Genomic DNA, 19777 nt, shown 5'->3' with positions numbered 1-19777 from the left:
CCATCCCATGCAGTACGCAACACTAGTCGCCGCATGCTATATTGCCATTTATTTCTGCCTCTGAGCTATAATGATCCGAATAGTGTTCATATCACAGTGGGGTGCAGAAAAACACTGCTATTTTGGGTGAGTAAGGGAGGCTTGTTCTTAGAGATGGAGAGGCATTAAATTACACTGCAGAAGAGATGCCAGCTTGGCAAAATTCACAAGAGGACTGAGAGGATGCGACCAGTGAGCCACAGATGCATATAATCCTGTTGATTTCTAGGCAGCACCTCACTCACTACATGCTAATGCGATATGCAGCACTGAGAACGAGTCATGACGATAACGTTTTGTTAGATGACAACAGAGCTTCATTTAGCCAAATCAGTTCAGCTGAGGAAAACAATAAAGAAAAGGTGGTAAAGTAAAAGACAGAGAATAATATAGATTAAGCCTTAAAAGTAACAATCAAACCAAATAGGTTTGCTTGCTGTCCATAATGGAGGAGCTCTGCCCTAGACTACTTAGTTATTGGGTTAACAAATGTATGGTAGAGATGTTAGAGAGAAAAAAAAAAAAGGTGATTTATCTTTAGTTATTTCATTTTGTTGTTGTTTTTCAGATGCTTGAAAAGCTTGAATACAATTAAAGTATACAGTTAAAGGCCTATTTGAAAATTAAATTAATTTTCCCCCCTACATTTTCAAGGGCAACTGCAGTCCCAAAAGAGAATAAAAGGAAAATATCACAAGGCAAATCACAAATACACCGTGAAATAAGAATCTTTGCTTTATGTTGCTTTTGTTATGCTACTCGTTACTCATTTTAAATGGCAAGTAGCTGCTAGAAGTAAGACAACAAGAGAATGACAAGAATAACACAGCTTTTCAAAGCCCCCGGAGGATTATTTGTACGATATCTAACCTTAACCTCAGATACAACATATTACAGCCCTTACAACACCAGCCTTATCTGCACTGAGCAGACAGAAGGTGGAAGCGAGTGAAGCAGCGGGGAATAAGTCAACCATTCAAGTGCGATCACAAACACCACAGGCCCTTGTGTTTTCTTCTGTTTGGAGATAGATTACACCCTAAAATATACAAACGCCACTGCAGCAGATTACTTACAAATACAAATTATCCTGTTTGCCAGCAATATATAGTTCAAAGGAGGCAATAAATGTAACCAGCTATAACAGTCCGGGACCCCTCTCTATTATTTACAGCATTATTTCAATTTTTTTTTATTTTTTTTTGTAACTTCATTGTAAAGTAATGTAATCCTAATGCAATCCTGAAGCACTGATTAGACCAATTATATTTATTATAAGTTCCAATGTGACTCTACAGCCCCATCAACTGGTTAAAGAAAAGACTAGTCAGATATAAGGACAGTTCACATTTTCTTTTGGATCTCAAGTAAAATGTTTGGCCATTAAAATATGGGATAATAATAATAATAAAAGTATAAAAAGTATTAGTAAATAAAAATAAAATATAATAAGTATTGTATTTTTTGCATATTTGGCCAATGACATACAAATATGATGGGTCATGGTATTGATCTGCAATAAATAATGCTTTTTTAAGCAGGTTTAACCACAACAATACGTTGTTGTTTTTTTTCTGATAGAGTAGTCAGACTAATAGTTTAGATCTTTCTAACTGATGCTCTTGCAATTTTGACAAAACCTCATCCATGTCAACCAGCTAGATCATTTTAGTGATGTATGAACATCAAAAGATTTGGCAAAACAAAAGAACAGAAAAAAAGAAAACAAAATGATTAGCAGATTGTTAGATCACAAGAACAAATCTCTCAGAATATCTTGATATCTTAAACATATTTTAGCTCACAAAAAGAACTGAAAATACAATAACCGATGCGGTCTCGGGTTATTTACTTTGGTGAACTAAATTAGCTTAGAATCATTATGTCTAAACTTTAAACCTTGAGAAGTAAAAGGTTTCAGTGTTTACTATTTTGTAAACTGTCTAACCAGAATTGATTTCTAAATCAGTCAACGATATATATTATGTTTTATTAGATAAGGGAACAACTGTTTGGATACATTAACTAATCATTGTTATCAATCGTTCTTATTGTTTGAATCTCATTTTCTTGATTTATCACGAGTACCATGTTTTACCATAACTAATATCGATCTAGCTTACTGCAGTGTGCAACAAGTGTCTCATAGCAGCCGCTGAGCAAACTCACAGAGTAACATTATAACATCATTTTTAACACACTCAAATGTATCTAAAATGATAAAGAGCACTGCATTACCCCACATATGCTTGACCGGAAGAAGCGGAAGCGGCGACTGCGGCATAATAAAAGTTCTGCTGCTCTCGAGCCGTGAGTCACGCTCGTCTCTCATTAGCAATGGCTCTTAGCAATGTGCCTTGTTGCGCTACACTCGTCATACTACAGTAACGTTAATAATCTCATCCATGAACATGATTTCTGCCCGAGTCATGTCCTGATTCTTTTCCACCGGCTGTGAGGCAAAGACGACGTCTCCCAAGAATCCACGCTCAATCTTGGCATCATCAAGCTACGCCTTTGTTTTGAATAGGCGACCTCTAGCGGCGAAAAACTACATAGTGTGCCTTTAACGTTTGGAATCATTTAGAAATATGACTGAATCTTTGTTGTGTTTTCAGACAGAAAAAGATGTTTTTCAGATTTTTGAGAAAAATAAAATACATGCTCATCCTCCAAATGTTAATTGTTTATATTTTGTGTGGATGTTTAAATTGAATCAACCCATCTCCAGCCTTTCTGCTAGGCTCTGAAAGTCTCTCACTTTCACTTTTTCATGCTTAGCAGCAGAGATGGATGCATGCTGGTAAACTCAGACCCATAATTCTGGTAGCTCAAGTTTTGCCAGAGGCATTCATTCTACATTAATGGTAGTTGCTGGGAGTTGGGAAGGAATGAACCCAGATATACTGCTGAAGAATTGAGCTGCTCCAGGGTTGGTTTCCTGTTCAAAACAGAAATCACAGTCCCTGACTGGACAACTGACATAGACAAGACAGGGTGGCTATATAGGTGACATCGCTGATGCAATAGCTTCAATCACTGACCTTTAGGTCCTCAAAGAGACCTGAATTGCCCCAGAAGGTTAGACAATCTTCACTGGATGAATTTAAAGCTGCTGCAGGCAGACTGTAACTGGCTTCTCTGGACACCTGTGGGAAAAAATAAGAGTATTGTTTCTCACGAATATATTGTTGTTTTGTTTGTCTTTTTTGCTATTATATTTCTCAATGCTTCTTTTTATCCAGCACATACTGGATTAAAAGTTTTCTTTCTCTCTCCTATTTATATATACATACATATATATATATATATATATATCTTCAAAGCTTAAAGAAATAAAAGCTTCATCAAATTTCTAATGTTATCCGCATCTCCAGTGGTGAACACTGGTTCAGAATCATGGCATGATCTGAATAAGAATGAATACAAATTTTATCTTTCATATTTCAAAAGAAACATAGTTTGAGGATATAAGATAATTCATGTAAATTATTTAGGATCATTTATTTGAAAAAAATACTATATTTTGTCAGACCAAGGACTAATGTGATCTCCATGTAATACCCAAGTAACATAATCTAATTTCAACAACTGTGGAGTCTCCTGTAAAATATACAAGATTTAGCGCTGACAGCCATGGTGAATGTTGTATAAAGACACTGTATACTGATGTCAGAATGACTTTAAATTAATGCTTTTTCCCTGTAAAGCATATTTAATCTTACATTATGCTACATTTTTGTTGTTAAACATCCTGGAATTAGTCATGTTGACACATATTTTGTGTCAGTTCATGTTCAAGACATTGCATATAATGCAATTTGAATATAATTTACATAACGTTTATATAGACAAACATAAAAGACGCCTTTGCCGAAATGCAGTAGTCTGCATTATACTAATCTTTGTTGTTCAAGACAAGAACAACAACGCAAAAATATGTATAATTGTAAAATTTCACATAAAAATAAAAATAAAATCTTTATGAAAGTAGGCCACAATCTGTTAAATCATTATTTGAACTGAGGGACAGTAAGTTTTTCCAATTAGTTGACATTTGGTGACCTTAGCCTTCAAAATCTCACTTTTAAGCATATATTTAATTGGTTACTGGCCTAAAAATAGACAAATACATGCCTCAAGCTACATGCAAAATTTTTATAATTAACATGTTTGTTGGCATATGATTGGCATTATTTTAAAAGTCCCTTTTTAGGCCCAAATAAAGACTTGTATAGACACATCTTCCCTTGTGAGGGCAGTTCAGTTCCCAAACCTTTGTTCATCAACATTTGAGATCATCTGATGACAGATCTGTCATTGTTGAATGTTTATTCCTATGCCAAATATTGAAATTTGAATGCAATTTACCCCATTCATCAGGTGACTGCTGTGTTAGTTAGCACCACCTCACCTGGAGTTTTACTCAGCATGTGTTTTGACCGACTCCCATCTTTTAAACCACTTTAAAAAGAACTTCATGAAATTCAAATGTATTTTCAAAGTCTGGCACATTAATAAACACATTCCGCCATCTGTTTGACTTTTTGTTTAAAAACACATGGAAGCACATCTTTGTTGCAACTTGTATATAATAACCTGATTTCAATGCAAGTTATTCAATGCACTTGCACTCTTATGGCATTTTGGTAAGATTTCAGAGCCATTTTACCTTCATTAGTAAATACTGTACATTTGTAATATTTTAGTTTTTTACTCAAATACCTCTCATTAAAACTAGATAAGATAAATTAGACCGATTTTAATTGATCATTAAGATGAAATCATAATGTCCAAATTATTTCACCCTTTAAGACCATTAAAACCCAGTGTTGTTATTGTTAACTAAAATTAAAACTAGTAAAAGCTGGAATAAAGCTAAAATAAAATAAATTATAAATATTAGATGAACAAGCTCAAATGAAAGTTAGAAAAAACTGAAAAATAAGTACTAAAATTAATGAAACTGAAATAATAAAAAAATAATAATAAAGCTAAATACCAATTCTCAATAGCTGTTTATTAGATTACCTTGCTAGGATATTGGCTGTTTATTAGTACTTATAAAGCACATATTATGCCTTATTCTGCATGACCATATTCTACATCCCTTAATCCTACCCAATACACATAACAACTAACTTACTAACTATTAATAAGCAGTAATTAGGAGTTTATAGAGGCAAAAGTCATAGTTAATATTTAGCTAATAGTCAGAATTGGACTCTTATCTAAAGTGTGACCAAAATGACAAACGTATATAACAATATTACCACAAATTAAACAAGAACAAGAATAAATGAAAATGGTCTAACTAACAAGATAGATAAACACAGAAAACAGAAGATCATAGAAGCATTTCGCATTCATCTTTAAGATGTACAGTATGTGTCATTCTTTATAGCATAGAGGTCCAATCAGTGTGTAAGGAAGGATGCTTTCTGCACGGTTCATGTTGCTAAGTGTTCTCTTTTCAGAAAGGTCTTAAGTGTGTCAAGGGACATTCTCCTCACAAACCTAATTTTTCTTTTTGAGTGTCCAAACTCCAAACATATCAGATGTTAACCATGTTTATAATGCTCTGAGACATTGCTTATTTTCTCTATTATAAGACAGGTTTCTTTTTACTTGTTTGTTTGGTATACTGGTAACGCTACAGACATTACATTATTACCATAAAGAAATTGATGTTTGGCACTGTAATACACTCCTAGAAATCCTGCTTATGTCACTTTAATTTAGTAGTATTAGATCTGTCTCTGCTCTTTCTGTGCATTTAATAACTCTTTCTATTGGACTTTCAGAGCTGTACTCCTCTAAGCTCCACACACCCCTCTGTTGCATACAGACTCTTTTATAAGGCATTATTGTATGAGGGCAAATCCATGAATAAAATATGGTATAAAACTGTATATTCCTTCTATGAATAATGTAACAGCAAATTCAATATCTTTGCATTCTTTCTCTGGTTAGAGCAACACTTTGTCAAGACCTGTACTGTACTACTGCTGTCATGTTTCGCATACAAGAGTGCAGGCTACATAAATGTGCCCCTTTTCATCCTATTTTTGGCGGAGTTTCTGTGCTAAGGTTCCTGCAGGATTTAAGATATGCTAAGCGTTATTTAACCAGGTGACTAAATCCCATGTGATGAACAATGTGGGACTCACTATATATGAAGAGTTTTTAAATAGCCAGTCTTTAGTTGTTGTAGGCTATATTACAGCTTTGCTATTTGGTACTGTAGTTGCTGTATAGAGTGCAAGTGCCCATCCACTTTTTCAGCAGCCTTGGTTCCAGAAGATTTTTTTCCATTATTTTTCCATATAGTCTTTGTTAAAGAGTTATGAACCAAACCAATCAGCTACAATGTGAATCACAACATTAAAGACTTTGAATTGAACTAAAAAAAAAAAACTTGCAGAAACAGACAAAAAGAAAGGTAAAATAACAACAACCCCATGAAGCATTGTGAACGACATGACTGAAATAAAAATCTTCTAAAACACTCTTCACACTCAAACTGATTTGTTTAGTGTATATACATGCATCACAAGAAAATTCTGTCATCTGTTTTTCTGAATCTCGATTGCTAGGCTAGTTTCATGGCTAACATTTTATGTGTCCTAAATATAAATGTTAAAATAATACTTTTTGTTTAATTTGAAAGAATTACGTTGTCATTGGGGGGAAATTAAAAAAATAAAAATCTGCTCCCAAGTGGTATTTACCTTGATTCTGAGTCTGTTTTCTTCACACATCAATCTCATATTTAATCTCAATCGTGCTCTTTGTGACATTGTTGTCTGCTTGGTAAGAAATAAAAGGTTTAAAATGTTTTAGTTTTGATAAAACTCAACCCCTAAGACATAAAAATGAAAACTTAGATCGAATTCAATCCATTTGTTAGCTCAAAATATAACCTCGTCACATCAAATTATAACCTACAGTAGCCTAACTATTTGTGACCTCGCGGTCCCTTTAAATATTCATTAACATAACTCCATCACGTGACAAAACACGGATGTGAATAGTTGCATGACAGAGCTCGTGACCGGGGTGCCCTTATACAGTGAAGGAAAGTTATTATATGTCTATTGGGTATTGTAATATGATTCAAAGAGTATTTGTCATCATTTGTTTGCTCCCTCTAAATCAAGCTGATCTTCCCTTGGTGATCAACACTTGGCATTTTAAGGATGCAGCTAGAGTAGGTGAGAAACTAACCATGACTGCACCATGTATGAGCTTTGAGGGATGTCTAGACTTTAATTTTCTATGGTTTCTCTCTGTAGCCTGGAGCACGCTTCAGAAGGGCGGCTCGGTTCTGGACGCAGTGGAGATGGGCTGCGCGCAGTGTGAGCTCGAGCAGTGTGATGGTAGTGTGGGGTTCGGCGGGAGCCCGGATGAGCGCGGAGAGACCACTCTTGACGCGATGATTATGAATGGGTAGGCATATATCAGTATGCTTAACAAGGTATTTGCCCACATTGAATAATATTAATAATATACAATAAATAAAAATCAAATACTTGTTGAAAAAAACAGCATATTATGCTGGTTATGTTATGTTTTGAAGCATGGAAGCTGGTTTGAGCTGGTTTATGCTGGTACTGAGTTGGAGCTAGTTGCTTAGGACCAGCACTTGACCAGCTTGAACCAGCTCATGACCAGCATAAACCAGCTCAAACCAGCTTCCATGCTTCAAAACATACCTAACCATACCATTGTATGCTTGATTTTTTTCAGCAGGGTTTTATACATTTATGGATACATCAGGTGAATCATACAGTTGTTGTACTATCTTAATTTATTACAATTCAATATAGATTAAAATCGCCATGAAACAAGTTGTGAAAGTCGTTTGTGCCTATTGTGACCAGTGTTGTGCAGTGGTGTTCTGAAATGAGGAGGCACATTTTTTTATTTTTTTATGAATCAAATGTAAATTTGTGTGCACTACTCTTAACGTTGACACATCTGAACATTAAATGAACATTACTTTACATTACATGAAAAAAAACCCAAATACAATTCTATTTTGTAATTTTACATTAACAATGTAATGTTCTATTTATCAAAACCAAGTCAATCTCATCAAGTCAGTGTTTTAAGCATTTCTACATTCATTCCAAAATAATAACTAAAGGCTGTAACAATTTAAAGGTGCCCTAGAATTAAAAATTGAATTTATATTGGCATAGTTAAATAACAAGAGTTCAGTACATGGAAATGACATAAAGTGAGTTTCCTCCTTCTTATATAAATCCCATTTGTTTAAAAGACCTTCGAAGAACAGGCCACCCGTCCCGTGAAATACGGAATCGTCCCGTATTTACAGCCAAAATGACGCGTCCCGTATCAAATCAATACGGGACGCGATTTGCCCCGTATTTTACATAGGTCCATATTATGCAGCATCCCATGCAAATCACCCCACCCGCATTGTGTGAAGACACGTCCCATTCTGCCCCTGATTGGGTAATACTCGCTGCCATCATGGTTTGATTGGTTTGTATCAGGTTCACGGGCCGTGAATCACGGCCAATCAGAGTCAGAGGAGGGCGGGACGCCGCCTCACGGTTCTCTCCTGAGGCAGATAGTGTAATGTTTTTTTTGTTTGTTTTTTTTAATCACCTCAAGTTTTTGATTGATAATGTTAGATTGCATATGCTGCCTATTAAGAAATAATGTTAATAATGTACATTAATCATATTATGGTAGGATTTGTTTATTAAGGTTAAGTTGTACAGTCAGACACATAAGCATTACTTTGATAAGAGATAAGAGATATATATTTAATACATATTTAATCAAAATATAGAACCTATGTGAATAAAATAAACAACTATTTGTTATGTTTAACCAATTTAAATAATTGCATCATTCAATACTATAGAATTAACAATTGACTATATAAAAATGGAATAAACAAATACAAAAATATATTTACTTGCCAATAATAAAAATGTTAAATGTTTTACTTAAATAAGAAATGTATGTAGATATTATGTCATTTACTGTTATTTAGGTGTGGTTTCACTGTTTGGATGGTGTTACAGCAAACAGTGACAAATATTTTAGCCAAAATCTTTGTTCACAACAAATGACAATTTGCAGTTTGTTTAAATTATAATTACTAAGTTATGGATCTGTTAATTTAATAAGTTATTAAAATATGGTTCACATCTCACAAGTTCCTCCAAAAGCTTATTTTTTGTGGTCTCAGTCACACTTTGTTGGCCTATGTTTATTTTTGTCATAGCTGTGTATTCATTATGAACACTTGAGTTGTGATAGTGAGAGATTGAGTGCATCTGTTCACACTGATTTCAATAGCACATATCTTATCATAATGTCCATTGGTATCAATCTTAATATTTTTATGAAAACATGTTTTAAGTTATGAAATACCACCACTGGCACACCATCGGGACTGTGGTCATCGTGGCCCCGAGGGGTGTGGCCCCCGCTGCGGCAGGCGTCCCTTATTTTTCTGTATTGAAGGTGGCAACCCTAGGCGAATCTCAACATAACACCGACTGTTACGTAACAGTTGGGGTGTACGCCCCCAATATTTGCATATGCCAGCCCAAGTTCCCAACATTATGAAAGGCATTTGACAAGGGCAGCCAGTAACGTCTGGATCTGTGCACAGCCGAATCATCAGACTAGGTAAGCAAGCAATAACAACAGCGAAAAATGGCAAATGGAGCAATAATAACTGACATGATCCATGATATCATGATATTTTTAGTGATATTTGTAAATTGTCTTTCTAAATGTTTCGTTAGCATGTTGCTAATGTAGGCTACAGTTGGTTAAAGTTACCATCGTTTATTACTGTATTCACAGAGACGAGCCGTCGCTATTTTCATTTTTAAACACTTGCAGTCTGTATAATTCATAAACACAATTTCATTCTTTATAAATCTCTCCAACAGTGTGTAATGTTAGCTTTAGCCACGGAGCACAACCTCAAACTCATTCAAAATCAAATGTAAACACTCAAATAAATACTATACTCACATGACCCGAAGCATGCATGCAGCATACATGACGGACATCTTGTAAAGATCCATTTGAGGGTTATATTAGCTGTGTGAACTTTGTAAATGCACTGTATTATAGAGTCGCGAGCTCGATGGGCAGGGAGCACGAGATTTAAAGGGCCAGCAGCCCTGAATTGGTGCATAGTTAATGATGCCCCAAAATAGGCAGTTAAAAATATTAATTAAAAAAAATCTCTGGGGTATTTTGAGCTGAAACTTCACAGACACATTCAGGGTACACCTTAGACTTATATTACATCTTGTAAAAAAAAACGTTTGATGGCACCTTTAAACAATATATTTTATTTCTGTATTGATGTTTTTTTAATAGTCAACTTAGGCTATTTTGGATCATCAGTCATGCTCCGTAAACACCGTCTGTCACAGACACGAAGATGCATTTTAAATTTCACCAAGGTGATTGCACTAAAAACCCAGCAGTCATCATGTTTTTCAGTCCATTTCAGGTTTGATTTTGACGTGACATAAAGCGGTGATATCTAACTGGGTGATCTGTTTACTTACTTTTCAATCAGTCTTCCCATTGACACCATCATTTGTTCATTCAAACTGACGCGCGGAACGTGCACATAAACAAGAGGTGGGATTTATCACACAAACCAATCATAACCAATTACATCCAATCATAGCGTGATGAAGACATTGCCTCCTCTCATGTGACTTTACCCCATTCATTCTCAATTACCCCCCACAAAACCCACCGCACGCTTTAGGGGTCTAATGGTTTTCTATGAGTGGCATGACTCCTGCTGTAACTTTACCTGCGGGTGTCACTGTTGGGCACTGTTCCTTTAGAAATACGAGTGACTTGCGATTAATTTGGATTATGGATTAATTGGATTACGCCCCTGATTGTGATGTATATCCAGGTCAAATGAGGAAAATGTAGGATGGGATTTTGTGGATCTTTGTGGTTCCAGAAGTAAAAACTCCATTCATTTTCTCCATAGGGAAATAGATTTTTAACAATAACTTACAAATCTTTAAAAACAGACCTATACTGTGAGCTACAAGGTTGTTAAACAATGGTATTTACTTCTGCTGAAGCTGTCAGATGCATTATTTCAACTTCTTCTTAAAACAAATATGTTTAACAGCAGAATTCAAGATGAAAAACTACATTACCCATGATGCTGAACAAAACAAATACCACCAATCAGAGTCGCCACAATTGAAATAGGCCAAAATCGCTCTTTAGTTCCCGCCCACTCCCAATGTGAATAAGCAATCGCATCGACCATCTCCCTGTAGTCTCAAAATATTTAAAGGGTTTGTTCACCCAAAAATGAAAATCCTGTCATTTTTTTCACCTCGTCGTTCCAAACCCGTAAGACTTTCGTTCATCTTCAAAACACAAATTAAAATCTTTTAATTAAATCTGAGAGATTTCTGTCCCTCCATTGACAGCCCATGGAAGTACCACTTTGATGCTTCTGATAGAAATTGTAAAACTAATCCAATTGAATTAAGCGGTTTAGTCCAAATTTTCTGAAGCGACATGATCGCATTGTATGATGAACAGATTTAATTTAAGCATTTATTCACACATACACATTGTTCAGCGAACATAAATGGAAGCTCAGCTGTACTTGCTTGACTTGTGAGAGCAAACCTCATTGGTTCTTGTGGAAGCTTAAAGATGCTGTGTAACACACGGGAATGAACCTCATTAGTTCTTCTCGCACCTCAAGCAAGCATGATTGAGCTTCTGTTTACCATAATTGATTTATGCATTGATGAATGTTTATATGTGAATAAAAGCCTAAATTAAATCTGTTTTTGTGACCATAGGCGCCGATCCTCTGAAAAAACGAGATTTCATTCATTTTAGCCAATCAAAAAATCGATTCTGACAAGTGGTAATCCACACATTTCTACCGTTATATTTAGCATTACAACATGACAACCTGACACAAAAGCTCATGCTTTGTTTTTTGTACAATGATAAATAATAAGTAATTAACTCCAAAAATCATCAGGCATATCAGCGAGAGAGTGACTCGCAGGCCAAAATCTGCAACTAATTATGAAGTGTTTATCATTATAGTTTGCATAGTTACTGTGAACTATGCGAATTGATATACTAAATTGATTACACCAAAAACAATAATTATTTTTGAATGCAAAAAATGAATGAAGGCACTGTAAAAAGTGTCCAAGAATGTTTTAATGTGGACAAAAAAAAAAAGTCACTAGTGTCACATTATTAACATTTACATTACTCATTTAGCAGACGCTTTTGTCCAAAGCAACCTACAAATGAGGAATACAACAAGTGATTCATCTTAAAGGGGCAATAATCACAAAATGTGCTAGTAATACAAAGTTTCATACATTGTGCAGAATAGTACAAGCTAGAACGGCAAGGTATTAAGGAAGAGTGAGAGTATAGATGAAGAAATAGTGAAAGCTATTGAAACCATCAAGTAACGTATCAGCCCTGTTTGTGTTTGCTATATGTCCCATGTTCAGAGACACAATGGAAGTGGGGGCAGTAGGAGACCTACGCAGGGTCAAAAATGCTGTGGGTGTCGCCCGAGCCGTGATGGAATACACAGAGCACACCTTCATAGTGGGCGAGTCAGGTAGGAACTGTACACTCAGTGGTCACGCACTCCATTCGCAAATCATGTGGCTGTAACTCAATGGTGAAGAGGTTGAGCTGGGGAAAAATGTTATCACACATGGTGTGATTTGAGTATTAAAAAGTTCTCTTCAACTATTTCTTTCTCTATATTATGTGTAGACACTGGAGGCCTGTTCAGATTTTATATCAGCTTAAAGTATACATAACTTGAGCCATTCTATTAATTCCATCTCCTCTCTTAATTAAAATGAATTATATAATAGAGTACTTAAACAGCTTTCTTTCTATATGCATGGCTGCTTAACATTCACATTACAATAAAAAAGGCTGAGTAAGCCTCCCATGTTCCATTTTCGCTCTTTCCTGTGTCTAATGCTTGTTTAAAACAGCTCTACTATGTGATTCAGTTTGTTCAAATCTCTCCTGTTGTATGAAGTTTAGTAGAACTGAAAAGAAACTTTTTTATGTCTTCATGCAGCCACAATCTTTGCACAAAACATGGGCTTCAGGTCTGAGGACTTATCAACTAACAAATCAATAGCTATTTTCTCCAAGTGGTTGCAGCAGGATTGTCAACCAAACTATAGAAAGGTGAGTCCTAAAACCAGGAACCTCGGTGTAATCATCACTGCGGGGTTTACCTTTAAAGTTCTTAAGCACCTTTGGCAACTTCAAACATGGGTTTAGAAGATGATCTGTTGCAGATAAACCGTTTTGATATACTTCAACCTTTTGAAAGATTTTTTTTTTTTAATACAAATAAAATAAAGTTTCAGTCAGTATTATGGTTAGAACCAGAATTCCTTGTGCTTCATGAGACTTGGTTTACACTGAGAAGCAGAGAGTCATATTTACCTCAATTCATGCAGACTTTGCTGAGAAGTTTTGGAAGGATATCAGTGTAATCACTGACAAGAAAATATGCACCGTGAAACAAAAGCAATGAATAATGCATAGTGAGATTTATGAAGAATACAATGGTTGATTCCAACATTCTGCTATTGGCACAATCAAAGCCCTATGGAAATATGTGTAACAATGCACTGAATACATTATTTTTTGTGTTTTCAAACTCAGATTAAACTGTAAGGGTTGTTGGCTATATTAATCAGATCTTCAAAAATCAGAATTTCCCAGGAAACTTTAAGGTGGATAAAGCAAATCAGGGAATAACATGAAAAATGGATAGTCTTGCTTATGTAATGCTAATTTTAAAGCTTTAAAGTCATAAAAACAACTTTGTTCTGTGTCCCAGATCAAAACATAATTTGAAGCTAGATCAGTTATGTGTTTGTTTTGCCTTTTAATTTTACAGAATGTTTCTCCAAACCCTTCCCAATCATGTAGGCCATACAAGCCCAAAGCCAAGTCCTGGGGGCCAAAGCATCCAAAGGGAAATTTTGACCCCAGTTCTCATGACACAATTGGTAATATTCATCTTAAGATTATGTTTATTTGATGTAAAGTCTAGATAGATAGATAGATAGATAGATAGATCTGTTGGTGCATATGTTTTTGTTAATGCAGACTTGGACTTGGGTCCACAGAGTATCAAGCTCATTAGTTTTAATTTACATAATAAAAAGGAAGCATGATAAATGGGCTGAATGCCTTGAGGACATATTTGAAAACCTCTGCTTGATTCAATTCATTGATGCATATGATCTTAGATGATGTTACATTCTTACCAGTAATTTTGATTAGGAATGGTCGTGATTGGTAAGAACGGACAGGTGGCTGCTGCAACGTCCACCAATGGAGCAACACATAAAATACCAGGGTGAGTATGACAGCTTGTCAGTGTGTCTCAGGTGTCCTGTTGAAGTCAGAATGCATTAGTGTTTAAAATAAGAAGAAAAACAGAACCTCAAGAAACTTCACTGCGATTTTAGCTTTGCTGTTGTTCAGTAGTGACAGAAATGGGTTTCCAGTCCCTTATCAACAGAGCATTAGTAAACTATATGCATGCTGATCTGTAGTCGTGTAGGTGATTCACCAGTGGCTGGAGCTGGGGCTTATGCCGACAGCACAGCGGGGGGAGCGGCTGCCACAGGGGATGGAGACATCATGATGCGTTTCCTTCCTAGGTAATCACCATTCTTAAGAGATCATTTTATTAGCATCAGCAGAAAACAAACTGGTATATGAACTGCATTGATGGAATGTGTGATTATATAGATGTGAAACCTTTTATTAAAAATGTATTTTTTTTGGGGGGGTGGTGTCAAAGTTTTCTAGCTGTTGATTTAATGAGAAATGGAAACCAACCCACTACTGCCTGTGAAATAGCCATCTCCAGAATTAAGAAGTACTACCCCAAATTCTTTGGAGCTCTTATTTGTGCCAATACTACTGGTGGATATGGTAAATGCTAATGTATCATGTTTGTTTCTTATTCAGAATGAGAATACAAAGTGTTATAAGAATCATGAAATGTATTGTCAATACCTTTCTTTGTTTTGTCCAAAAGGTGCTGCTTGTAACAAGCTTCCTGGGTTCAGCCAGTTCCACTTCATGGTGGTTAACCCACCGACAAATCAATCTCAGTTGCACATGGTGGACTGCTTTTAACTGCCCACATTTTGTTTTAAGTTTAAGAAGAATGTAAAGTTTGTTAATGAATTATTGAATGGTATATGCCTTATGATCAATGTTCACATTGCACTACTTTTTTTAAAAATTAACTTCATTCATTTTTAAAAAAAATCTGTTGTAATATCTGTGAAAGACCTTAAACTCTGGGGTGTTTTTAACTTGCAATACTATATGTTTCCAAAGAATCAGGAAAAGATGTTAATTGGAAATGCTTTATTTAAAAAAAAAAAATGTATTAAAGATTTACTATGACAAAACACACACTTATGTTTTCATCATCTCAACATAAAAAACAAGCATTGCTTCAAAAAGCATTTTAATACATTTAAATAAAAGATGTAACGTCCAACTCATGTTGTGGATTCAGCAGCCAGGCAGAATTGAGACGCCAGGGCCGTTCTCAGCCCACTGGAAGAAGTTACATTGCTTGCCCATTTTAACTGGGCATGTGTAGAAGTTGCGGCCGTTATTCGGTCCCAGTTTTAGAACGGTCTTCATAAGAGTCCGTTTGCCATGATGACACATGGGAAAATGCAGGTCTGCCCACTGTTTCAAAAAATCACAGTTGCAATGAGTGCAAACCACTAGTTTTAGTCTGAATTTGTTTCGAACGCATTTGAAAATTAAAATTGATTCTATTTTACACAGGTTTCAAAGTTTAATTTATTCTTTGTCTTACCTCAAAGAAGTTACATTGAGTTCCTCTGGGTAAGGAGCAGGTGTAGAACTGCCTGCCTTTGTTTTCTCCTTCCTTAGTGACCACTCTCACGGTGCATGGTCGGTGATGACTACTACAGCAGTGGGTTGTGGGTAGGGATGCATCATTACTCTGCGTGCCCCTGCTTAGATGTGCGAGATATGTTCTGTTATTCAAAATCAGCTGTATTTATTTTACATTGTGCCATCCAACTTGAAGAAATTGCTTACCCATTCTGTCATAATACCCTTAAACCTGTATGTTTTTTTTTTTTTTTTTCCTTCTATAAAACATAAAAGATATTTTGAAAAATGTTTTTGTCCATACAATGAAAGTCATTGGGGTCCAAAAACAACACTGGACTCCAATGACTTTCAATGTATGGACCAAAAAAATTTTTTTTCTCAAAATATCTTTTGTGTTCCACAGAATAAACAAAGTCATACAGGTTTGAAATGACATGAGGGTGTAAACATGATGACAGGTGAATAATCAGTGTATTCATAGTATATATTTTGACATCTTGTCATAAATCATATTTACTGGTATTCTTTGGCTATATTAATGAATAAAAATATTAATACTTCACAAATACATCTTGTCAGGCGAAACACTAACTACACTCGCTCACCTTGAAGAGCAGATGCGCTGCATGCTTCCTCCAGAAAGCACTCCATTCGTGGTTTTCATTCTCTTGTTAGGCTGACTGTGTTCTGCTAGAGATTCTCTCTTATAGGGCTCATTGCCTTTGAATTGCATCCCACTCGCACCATTACCGGGACTCCTCCGCTGCCAGTTGTCGTGCGTGCTCAGACCCCTCATTGTCTCTGGTGTGTGTGCCTGGTTAATGGCGGAACTTGAAGGAGAGTCAGGTTTTGCACTGAGATTGGTTAGGACTAGAGTGGTGGTCCCAAATGCAGTCCTACGATTCATCTTTATTTCCTGCAGGGGTTTGCTAAAACTGTTGCAGGGGTAGCGGATGAGGTCTTGACTCAAAGGTGAATGTTCCAGCTTTGTGGGCTCTATAGGTACTCAGAAAAGAGAGAGAGCTAGTTAGATATGAACTATGTTTGAAAATTTTCACTTTAAATATGTAGATTTGAAACTTACCCTCTGGTCTAGGGCTCATACAAGCATCACAATACTTGTTGATTGGCCTGTTGATTAGAGTGCAAAGTGAACATGCCCACTCTTCCTCCTCTCGTTTGGCCACATCATCATTGTTGCTCATTCCTCCCTGATAAGCCCATCCAATCAGACTATTGCGAGTTGGGAGTTTACTGTCAAAGTGAAGAGTCAGCAACTGGATTCTCATTTGTAAATGTGTGCATACAAATAGGTAGCTATTAAGACCTGGACACACCAAAAATGTTTTCAGAGCCGAGTGGAATGAAGAAAGTGATCAGCATGAGCTTAAGGTAAGCATGTGTTGCTTTGTTTATGGTTTGTATATCTGCATAGTTTTGATTTCCCTTATTGAATGGCGAATATATTGATACCTGCATTACACACAGACACAGAACGCATGTGCTAGTTGACGGTCGCCAGTAGTCCTTTTGGTGTGTTCAAGCGCAGCTTTTTAGCCCAAACGCAGCCGACAACACAGTCAGCTTTCGTCTCTGATAGTTCTTTAACGTCGGCTTGGTCTCCAGGGCTTTGAGGCGTAACAATATATCATGTCACTACATGTTGCAATACCAAAATTCAATGGATAGCTACAATATGCATTGTGTATAGTTCACCCAAAAAGAAAGTTTAGACAGATTTAATTTAACATCAGATATGGTACTGGTGCATCAAATATGTTAAACCCAGAAGGTCAAACATTTGAGCTTCAATGTTTATGAATTATTAATACATTAAAATGTAAAATACATATTTAAAACTTTAAATGCATGTAGTCAGGGACAGAGTGCAAGCATATGTTTCTAACATAATTCTGTAATTTTAGCCAAGCAGAATCATGAATATTTCTATTCTGGTGTCACCATTACTCTATAAAAGGGGAGAAGGTCAAAGTCCACCCCTGATGTAATACCAAATAGCATTTTAATGAACAGTACTTTTTGTTATCTGTTTACTATGTGTTTGAAGTAATAATTTAAAGTGCCTATTATGCTTTTTCAAATATTACCTTTCATGCAATCTGTATTATAGCTGTCTGTGAATGTAAACAATCTGCATAGTTGTGAAGCCGAAAGTGCATGATAATTAGTTATTGTCTCTCAAAAGAAAGAATCGACCCTGAAAAGCCTAAACGAGTCGTCAGTAATTCAAATCCCACTTCTGTGACAGGTACACGTCACTGGGTTAGGGTTATTAGGCGCATTTACCTAAATGCCTGTCTGTGTTCTACGTTGTCTGCCCACAAAGAACTTGACTCGCACTCAAACACTGTAGCTTTTTCGTGTGGTTAACATCATGTTGAGGAGATGCTTTGTCCTACACTGTGAAAGTACGTTTGTTTCATTTTCACTTCCGAATGATGAGGCTGTGAAGAATCAGTGATAAAAATGAATTTTTTTAACAATAACACAGCAGTACAATCCCATTCTTTTGTGCTCCTGTTGCTTTACTAACAACTGCTTCTCAGATCTCGGGGAGTTCAATGCGGGATTCGCAAAACTCTTGCTCTTGAAAGATGGGTCAGTACCCAGTTTATTTGGACCAGCTTGCTTCTCTGAATCACAACCTGTAACAATGATGCTGCTATCACGCCTTATAACATGCCACAAACCAAGTTGATACTTACCACTGAGAAACATCCTGCTCAAGGTCGTGCTTGCGATTGAGTTTCTTTGGACTCGGGCTCGAATTGATAAGGTAAAATCGATGTCATCTTTTCTGTCCATATATTGTATACAATCTCTTAAGAATTTATAAGCCTCCGGAGCTGTAATTCAGTTATGTTAATGGGCGCTTGGTTTTCGACACGCACTGTACGCGGTAGACCACTCACAACAGACTGGGCCATTTGACCAATCAGCAGAGTAGGCTCACAGAAACGAGGGGTTTAGAGAGACTGAATCTTCAAACTAATCAGTTAAGAATCTTTGAGAAATTAGGTGATATTAAATGTATATTATGACAAAACGAAAGTGTTTTTTGATCTTGAATGAATGTAAACCTGTTGTAGGTGACTTCCAAAACAACATTAGGAGCCGTAAAAATGGCATAATAGGGGCACTTTAAAAAAACATACAATTTTAAACTTTATTTTGGCATTGTTCAAAGTATATCGAACCTAATCATGACATGAGTGAATTGTTACACCTCTAGTAGCTATGAGAGGATGTGCAGCTTACCTGATGTTCACTTCACTTGGATCACCTGTTTGACAGCGCTGACAGTAGTATGTCATCCTACCGTTGTCTCCCAGTCGACAGACAGTGACAGTTCCGCTGCACTGGCCACAGTTTGGACGTTTATACACCTTATAATGCTTGTAAAGTGGGGATCCATTCTTTCTACACTGTTTTGGAAAGAGCAGAAATAAAAATTGAATGCAGATCTGACAGAAAACATAAAATCACACATTTATTGTTCAGAATAATGGAGCGAGAGAAAAATACCTTATAAAATAGGAGTGTGAAATCTCGTGTCATCTTCACAAGATGATGAACTTGTTCACTTGACAACTGCTTGACCTTTAAAAGCGCAGAAGAAATAATCAAAAGATAATACTCTAAAAGTATTTTAAATAAGGTGTAAAACATCCATTCAACTGTAACATCCAACAGAGATATTGACAGTTTTGTGTCGGTACTGCGCAGAGTGAATTGTACC

At 36.1% G+C, this 19777-nt stretch overlaps 3 protein-coding genes across 6 annotated transcripts in view; 1 reads left to right on the top strand and 2 right to left on the bottom strand.

Annotated features, from left to right (window-relative positions):
• Nucleotides 1–6946, bottom strand: part of si:dkey-237h12.3 (teneurin-3) — a 161384-nt gene extending 154438 nt beyond the window's left edge. For both annotated transcript variants that reach the window (XM_048175739.1, XM_048175743.1), the window contains exons 1-2: nt 6771–6946; nt 3084–3188 (exon numbers count right to left, since the gene is read on the bottom strand). The gene's annotated coding sequence lies outside the window, so the exon portion shown is untranslated. The remainder of the gene's footprint in view (nt 1–3083; nt 3189–6770) is intronic.
• Nucleotides 6947–7045: 99 nt separating this feature from the next.
• aga (aspartylglucosaminidase) lies at nt 7046–15551 on the top strand. 2 transcript variants are annotated; one of them, XM_048175746.1, is made up of 9 exons: nt 7046–7253; nt 7335–7488; nt 12585–12697; nt 13178–13290; nt 14015–14126; nt 14404–14479; nt 14679–14786; nt 14930–15063; nt 15170–15551. In XM_048175746.1, exons 1-9 carry the CDS (start codon nt 7130–7132, stop codon nt 15268–15270), a joined length of 1035 nt encoding a protein of 344 aa, XP_048031703.1. In that variant the 5' UTR covers nt 7046–7129; the 3' UTR covers nt 15271–15551. The 2 variants fall into 2 exon arrangements, with proteins under 2 accessions (XP_048031703.1, XP_048031704.1); XM_048175747.1 differs by having other exon boundaries at nt 7078–7249.
• The window catches only part of neil3 (nei-like DNA glycosylase 3), an 8565-nt gene continuing 4280 nt past the window's right edge, over nt 15493–19777 (bottom strand). The window contains exons 4-10 of one of the 2 annotated variants that reach the window (XM_048175744.1): nt 19777; nt 19564–19638; nt 19297–19463; nt 17102–17271; nt 16623–17013; nt 15974–16136; nt 15493–15840 (exon numbers count right to left, since the gene is read on the bottom strand). The exon at nt 19777 is cut by the window's right edge and continues 213 nt beyond it. In XM_048175744.1, the coding sequence (XP_048031701.1) occupies nt 15658–15840; nt 15974–16136; nt 16623–17013; nt 17102–17271; nt 19297–19463; nt 19564–19638; nt 19777 (1150 nt within the window). In that variant the 3' untranslated portion in view covers nt 15493–15657. The remainder of the gene's footprint in view (nt 15841–15973; nt 16137–16622; nt 17014–17101; nt 17272–19296; nt 19464–19563; nt 19639–19776) is intronic. The other variant, XM_048175745.1, reaches the window with a different exon arrangement.

The sequence above is a fragment of the Megalobrama amblycephala genome, linkage group LG23 (assembly GCF_018812025.1).
Source record: "Megalobrama amblycephala isolate DHTTF-2021 linkage group LG23, ASM1881202v1, whole genome shotgun sequence".
Taxonomy (NCBI): Eukaryota; Metazoa; Chordata; class Actinopteri; order Cypriniformes; family Xenocyprididae; genus Megalobrama; species Megalobrama amblycephala.
This window is presented reverse-complemented; position numbering and strand designations above follow the sequence as displayed.

Excerpts from the sequence above, each read along its gene's own strand:
- aga (XM_048175746.1), top strand. The coding sequence starts at position 7,130 with ATGTCTATTGGGTATTGTAATATGATTCAAAGAGTATTTGTCATCATT. Across the intron at positions 7,254-7,334 it reads TAAGGATGCAGCTAGAGTAG|CCTGGAGCACGCTTCAGAAG; the intron begins GTGAGAAACTAA and ends TTCTCTCTGTAG. Across the intron at positions 14,787-14,929 it reads ATGATGCGTTTCCTTCCTAG|TTTTCTAGCTGTTGATTTAA; the intron begins GTAATCACCATT and ends GTGGTGTCAAAG.